Raw genomic sequence first — 7341 nt, 5'->3', positions numbered from 1 at the left:
ACTTTATTTTAGAGCAAAAACATTTTTTAAGAATTTACAATAAAAACTTTAATATTCAGAATTAAATTACTGAATACTTTTTAAAAATTCAACAATTTTTGGAACATAAATAAGATCTTATAAAACTACTAATCTTTCACCAAATTTTCAGGCAATTCCTTATTTAACTATGAGAGAACAAAGGAGGCCTATTATACTTCTACAATCATATAATATAAGGGCTATCAAGGTGTAACAAAATCAGGTAAAGGAAAGGGGAAAAAAGAAATACTCTTATAAAACACTGCAAACAGGAGGCAAACAAAAACCTACTACTCAAGCTAATTTTTTTAAGTGCCATGTACTGAAGTGGTATTCACTTTCAGGACATAGCCTAGGATGTGCGGCACTGTGATTCTTCTCGGTTTGGTTCCTCCTCAGACATACTAGAAGAGTCACTGGCACCTCCTCCTCCAACTTCAAATCTAATACCTCTCCAACTGTGTTGGTAATTTGTGTGTGTCAGGTGACTCATGAGGAACCAAAGCATGTGGTTCTCAAACAGAGAAGTGTTTTGCAAGCTAAAACTATCTCGTTTCAGTTTATTAATTTTAACCACATTCTTTAACCCTGTAAGGTTTGTGGAAGATTTAGCTGTGGGTGCCCAGATCTTGACTTCATGGTCTAGGCCACTGGATGCAAGCACAGGTAGGTAAGGATGGGGATCAATACAGTTTGTTGTTCCTCCTTCATCTGCCTCTAAGAACTGAACAATCTGGGAGGATGATTTTTCCCAAATGAAGATATGCCCACAGTCACTACCACTCATCACAAATTCACTTCTGGGGCCATAGAAATTTACACTTTTTACTGTGGTATTATTTCTGTGCCCTTTATATCTCCTAGCATATTGAGCTCCTTCGCTATCAGAAGAGTTGAAAATGTAAATATCTTCATCATTGTAGCTAGCCAGGAGCTCTGTGCCATCATAACTATATATCACAGAGGTGATATATGCTGGGTAATCATAACCTAAAAGGTGATGTGGGCAGAATTTTTTGAGTACTCCATTGTTGACATTCTCATCAATTTTCCTTTGGTCATAAATTCTCACAAACTGATCTTGCCCACCTACAGTAAACTGGTAGAAATTGGAAGGATTCACAAAGATTGAATACAACCCCACTTTCTTATCAGAATCTTTGGTTACCACCACCTTTGAAGCTGGGCAGGCCTGTCTGAGGTCAATACTGAAAACAACCCCATCTTCCCCTGAAGTTAAGAACCTAAAGGGAGAGTCTGGCTCCAAAGCCAATCTATGAGATCCTCCCTCATGCTTCACCAAAAGTTTAGTCATCTGAGTGCCTGGCATAGCAGACAGCTGTGCAAGGCGTACCTGCCCATCACGGCCACACATGGCTAGGACGGCATCATTACAATTAGGGAGGAATTTAGCATGTAAGATATTATTTTTGTGGCCACTAACAAAGTTCAGTACCGGTCGTTGATGAAGCCAGTCCCACACGATCATTTTTAGGTCATCACTGCCGCTAGCCAGCAGGGTGCCATGTTGGTTAAAATGCACAGTGTTGACACATCCGTCATGGCCTTCAAAAGCATGCTGGAGGGAGAAGCGCTGCACAAATAGTCTTGCCCCACAGGCATCATAAACAAAGCGGGCACTTGAACCCAGCTGCCTTTCGCGCAGCGCATCAAGGACCTTCCATCGAGGTCTCGGGAGAGGAGAGGTCTCGAGGGCCAACCATTCCTGTAGCAATCGATCTTGTTCAGTATCACATAGCTCACTGGTGCCCGCACTGGACTGTTCATGTGCCTCGGGCCCTTCGTCCCTCTCAGACACAACCTCACGGGCCTGCAAGTCTGGGAGGCGGAAGTGGTCTTCTACTTCCTGCTCATCTACATCCTCCCAGGCCTCCGCCTCTCGGTGGCAGTAGAAGTTTCGTGCTCCCTGCTCGTCTGCGCCCTGCTCGTCTGCAGCAGCCTCACCTCCCTGCAAGTCTTGCTGGCTCACCAAGCTTCCCACCGTGCTGATTAAAATGTCAGCGCCCTCATCATCCTCGTGACCCTCGTCGTCGGGAACATGGCCATCTTTGTCACCACTGTGTCCCTGATAACCATCACCAGGATTTTCGAGGTCAGTACCGCGAGGGCAGGAAACCCTGCTCACTCCCGTGGCACTGCTTGCTCTAGGACTCACTTCTGGCCCCTGGCATTCGCTATGGGAAACTGTCTCTATGTCCGCCAGGCCACCCGAAGTCTCATCCGAGCAGCTAAGCTGGGTTTTACCCTCAGAATTCTCGGCGATGTCTGAGTTGCTCTTTGGGGACGCCATTTTAAAGGGTGTTTGCTCCGGTGGATGGGGAACGAACGGTGGGGATCTCTAAAGCACTAGGACTTCGAGAAGGCCGTCCGGGCTCACAGTCCACCACAACACTGGCAACAAGTAGCGGCCGTCTGGCAGGCCCGAGAGGCGAGAAACGGCAAGCTCACCACAGCGTGGCAGGTAAAATGGGGGCCTACAAAATGGGGGACAGGAAACAGATGGCTGACGTAATGGATGCTTATTGACGGTAGCTGGTGAGGTTCACAAAGCTTCGGATCTTATCTCGCCTCACTGGCTCTCTCAAGGCAGCCTGTGTCTTTCATTTTTGGAGCTTCAGACAGAGCCTCTGCTTCGACAGAGACGAGGCTGCTCCACGTTATTAAAGGAAGCTGGTAAGATTCAGAAACCTTCAAATCCTATCGCACCTATATTTCTGTCTTTGTGAGGATTGTTTTTGTATCTTTGTTCTTGGTTTTCTTAACATTTTTTCTTTTTCGTTTCCTGTTTCATTTTTTTGCCGTTTCAAAGCTCTGCTTCGACAGAGACGAGGCTGTTCCACGTTATTACAGTTGCTGATGAGGTTCAGAAAGTTTCGAATCCTGTGGCACCTATCTATCTTCTGAGGCTTGTTTTTGTATCTTTGTTCTTGTTTTTCTTACATTTTTTTCTTTTTTGTTTCCTTTTTGTTTCTTTTTTTTTTTTGCCGTTTCAGACCTCGGCTTCGACAGAGACGAGGCTGTTCCACGTTATTACAGTAGCTGATGAGGTTCAGAAAGTTTCGAATCCTGTGGCACCCATCTATCTTCTGAGGCTTGTTTTTGTATCTTTGTTCTTGTTTTTCTTACATTTTTTTCTTTTTTGTTTCTTTTTTTTTATTTTTTTGCCGTTTCAGACCTCTGCTTCGACAGAGACGAGGCTGCTCCACGTTATTACAGTAGCTGATGAGGTTCAGAAAATTTCGACGCCTATCGCACCTATCTTTCTATCTGCGTGACGCTTGTTTTTGTACCTTTTTCGTTTCTTTTTGTTTCTTTTTTCTTTCTTTTTCTTTTTTTTTTTTTTTAGTTTCATAGCTCTGCTTCGACAGAGATGAAGATGCCCCATTATTATGGTAGCTGGTGAGGATCAGAAAGCTTCGAATCCTACAGCACCTCTTCTTGCTTTCTTCATGAGCCTGCCTTGTTTTTGTATCTTTTTTCATTTTTTGGTTTGTTTGTTTTTTGTTTGTTTGTTTGTTTTGCAGTTTCAGAGCTCTGCTTCAACGAAGATGAGACTGCTCCAGGTTATTAGGGTAGCTGATGAGGTTCAAGAAAGCTTTGAATCCTAACGCACCTATCTTTCTATCTTAGTGAGACTTGTTTTTATATCTTTTTTCCTTACAATTTTTTCCGTTTTTTCTTTTCTTTTTTTTTCAGTTTCATAGTTCTGCTTCGACAGAGATGCAGCTTCTGCTCCATGTTATTACAGTAGCTGATGAGGTTCAGAAAGCTTTTAATCATCTCTCACTCACCTTGCAGCTTGTTTTTGTTTCTTATTTCATTTTCCTAACATTTTTCTGTTTTTCTTGTTTTGTTTTTTTTCAGTTGCAGAGCTCTGCTTCAGCAGAGATGAGACTACTCCATGTACTGCTTACTCTTTCTTTTGCCTTTTTTAAAAATTAAATTCATTTGTGGGGAGTGGATGGTGAGTGTCTGCAGTAGGAGGTCAACTTGAGAGAGTTCTTGTGTAAGTTTAGGGGATTGTTCTCACATGGTCAGGATTGGCTGCAAGCAACTTTACCAGCTGTACCATCTTGTAGCCCACACAAAATTCTTTTGAATATTGCAATTTAGTGCATTTGTAGAAATAGACTTAGTAGGGAACTACCAGTGCAAAACAGTCATCTCTAAGCAAAATAGTTTCCTAAATCTCTCAATGCTTTGTTTGGGATAAATGTTCAGTATTAAATGAAAATAAAAGCAAGAGCAATTGAAGGTCAACAAAGAACTCCATAGCTGGTGATTTTGTAACATATAAGAAACTTAAGCCATTAAAAGACTTTGAGAAAACCTTGAAAACATATATCTGGAAAAAAATTGTATAGGTCTTAATGCAAACTAAGAATATAGCTAATTGATTTTCAAGCAAGCACTTTTTAGTTTGAGCAGATCTTAGATTCCGTATTTGACATAATTTCCCACAGAAACTTTCATTGTTTAGCTGAAATTAGAGATTGACTCGAGTCTCCTGTATTTCTTTTTAGATCCTGTAGTGAGCAGAATTTGGTTCCCTGCATATAATCGAGGTTGAAATCAACTGATAAATTTAAAGTGTACATGGTCATAAATAACTGATGTGCCAATTTAAGATTGAGCTTCGTCCTCTTTCATTATCTATCAGAAACTCGAGGCACATATTTTTAAATTCCATTCAATTTAAGACACCTGTGGAGCACCAACCTAATTTTATGAAGAAAGCCTGATGTTATAGAACTACCATCATATTTTCTGTAGCCTTCAAAATGTATAGGAGTCTTTCATGGGGTGTTACAGAAAAGGGGAACGGGAACGGCTGCACAAAGATGCAACATGTTAGCTACCTTCAAATTTGAATGAATTACCAATTGGATGGTAAGACTATGCTATGCTTTCTTTTCTTTTGTGTTTTGTGGAGTGATGGTGTATATGCATATTGTGTGTGCACATGTGCATTTGGGTGTGCTTGCATATGGGTGCATGGTTGTATAAACTAGCGCCTTATACTGGGTATCTTACACTATTGTTTTCACCACCTTATTTTCTGAGACAGGATCTCTCAGTGAACCTGAACATGCCCTTTTGTCTAGATTGGAAGGCCAGTGAACCCCTGGATTCCACCTGGCTCTACACTTCAGCAATGAGCCTACAAATGCCCACTGGGATATCCAGCTTTTAACCTGAGTTCTAGGAATCTAAACTCATGTCTTCATGCTTGCAAGGCAAAGACTATACAGTGAACTACCTCTCCAGCTGCTATTTCTAAGTGTTCTACTAATTGTTTGCGGAAACAATGACATAATTAGAAAAACGAGAGTTCCTGAAAGTAATTCTAAGACAATGAAAAATTGATCAAAAAGTGTGTTATAAAGTCTTCTAAAGAAAATGTTCTAGACAGGCAGTGGTGGCACATGCCTTTAATCCCAGCACTTGGGAGGCAGAGGCAGGTGGATCTCTGTGAGTTTGAGACTAGCCTGGTCTACAAGAGCTAGGTCCAGGACAGCCTCCAAAGCTACTCAGAGAAACCCTGTCTTGAAAAACCAAAACCAACCCCCCCCCAAAAAAAAAAAAACAAAAACACATTCTAAGGCTAATGGTAATGGAAAAATACATAAATGATTATCCATAGCAACTTTTTAAGAATAGCATAGTTGCTTGATATCCAACAGAAGCACTTAATGATTAATGTGATAAATAATTTAACTTATAATTCTAGAATTAATAATGTATAGAAATGAGAATAAATAAACTAAAATTGAATGTACCAAGATAGGATGGTGGCTCACAGATGTAATTCTAGCACTTGGGAGTTAAGGCAGGAATTTAAAGATTTCAAGGGCTGTCTCAATTATATAACTAGTTCAAGACCAGCCTGGAATACACAAGGCTTTGTTTCAAAATTGGTATGACTATAATTGCTATGACATTTAAGTAGACAGATGACTATTAAGAGACATATACAGCCATGTATCTAGGGTGACGATATTTCTAGTACGATGGACTGAATATGGTTTGTCTGAAAATGTTAAATAATGTTTCTGGACTTGAAAAATGCCATGGTGACGAATTACTTGTAGTCAGAATAGAAAATGATAAACATACACATTTGAGGTAACATTTGTTTGGTATGGCCATTAGAATTAGAAGGAGCCACAGGCAATTAAGCAGTCTGTGTCAAGCATCGTGGGAACTTTAAATTTTATTTTATTCCAAGTGTTATGAGAAACATTTAGAATATTTTGAGCAGTATAATAAATTATGTTTCTTGTTGTTTTAAATGAATTTCACTAGCTGTTCCATGTAAAAATAGTGCATGGTGGGAAGAAGTACTAAACTCTTGTTTTAATCCATATGAGAAAATAATACATTTAAATTATAGTGGGGATGGTGCAGTTGGTAAAAAATAGATTTGGAATAAAATTTAAAGGGGAAATTCTAGCATTTGTGTAAGGCAATTGTATGATGAATTATATCAGCTAGTGTCATTACGGTGTAGGGCAGAGCAAGGTGTTAAACACCACAGGTCTGAGGCAACCTCTTCATGAATTCATGGATACATGATCAGGAAAATATACCCATCATATTCATTTTCCTCCTTCTTCTCTGCTGCTTGTGCTGCTAATGGTGACATAACAGGGAAGGATAAAAATCCAGATATACAATGGTAAACTAGGCACATTTGAATGATTCTTAAGTATTTTGGCAGAGTTCTCAAGTAGGGGAATGTAGTAAGCAAATAACTAGAGTCAAATAAAGTCCAAATTATTTTTCTAGTTAAAAATAATAGAGAGTTACAGGGTTGGAGGTTAAAAGTATATATTCTATGGGATAATTTCAACAATAAAATATGTCAGCCTAATCCTGAAAACATCAAAGAAAGGAGTAACTCATCTGTCCCAAAGTGTTTAGCCTTCCAAAGGCAGTCATCTCTGAAAGATATTGTTATTTCTCTCATGTAATAGGCAAATCTAATCTTTCACGCAAATGAGGCACACTTGTAAGTCAAACAACTAAGATGTGAAGTGTGTACTAAGAATACTATGAATATTTTCATAAAGTTTTACCAAAAACTTACATTTAAATATGTTTTCTATATTTTAGAAATCGATATTCCAAGTTTTCAAAGGTCAAGAAGATCAGACTGTCACTTGGAATCAAAAGAGGTAAAAACAAAATCTCAAAACAAATGTGATTGTAATCAAACTATAATATGTGAATTATTAACTGAGAATCTTGTTAAAACAGGTTGACAGAAAATAATATTAATCATTGTTTTGGGTCAGC

General features: G+C 39.4%; 1 protein-coding gene across 1 annotated transcript; it reads right to left on the bottom strand.

Moving 5' to 3' along the window:
- Positions 1–373: 373 nt before the first annotated feature.
- LOC100774037 (DDB1- and CUL4-associated factor 8) lies at positions 374–2332 on the bottom strand. Its single transcript, XM_027432686.1, has one exon. The coding sequence runs from the start codon at positions 2330–2332 to the stop codon at positions 374–376; it is 1959 nt and encodes a 652-aa protein (XP_027288487.1).
- Positions 2333–7341: the final 5009 nt, after the last annotated feature.

This window comes from Cricetulus griseus, chromosome X, assembly GCF_003668045.3.
Source record: "Cricetulus griseus strain 17A/GY chromosome X, alternate assembly CriGri-PICRH-1.0, whole genome shotgun sequence".
Classification (NCBI taxonomy): domain Eukaryota; kingdom Metazoa; phylum Chordata; class Mammalia; order Rodentia; family Cricetidae; genus Cricetulus; species Cricetulus griseus.
Note: the sequence above shows the minus strand (reverse complement) of the source record. Positions and strands in the feature narration are given on the sequence as shown.

Excerpts from the sequence above, each read along its gene's own strand:
- LOC100774037 (XM_027432686.1), bottom strand. The coding sequence starts at position 2,332 with ATGGCGTCCCCAAAGAGCAACTCAGACATCGCCGAGAATTCTGAGGGT.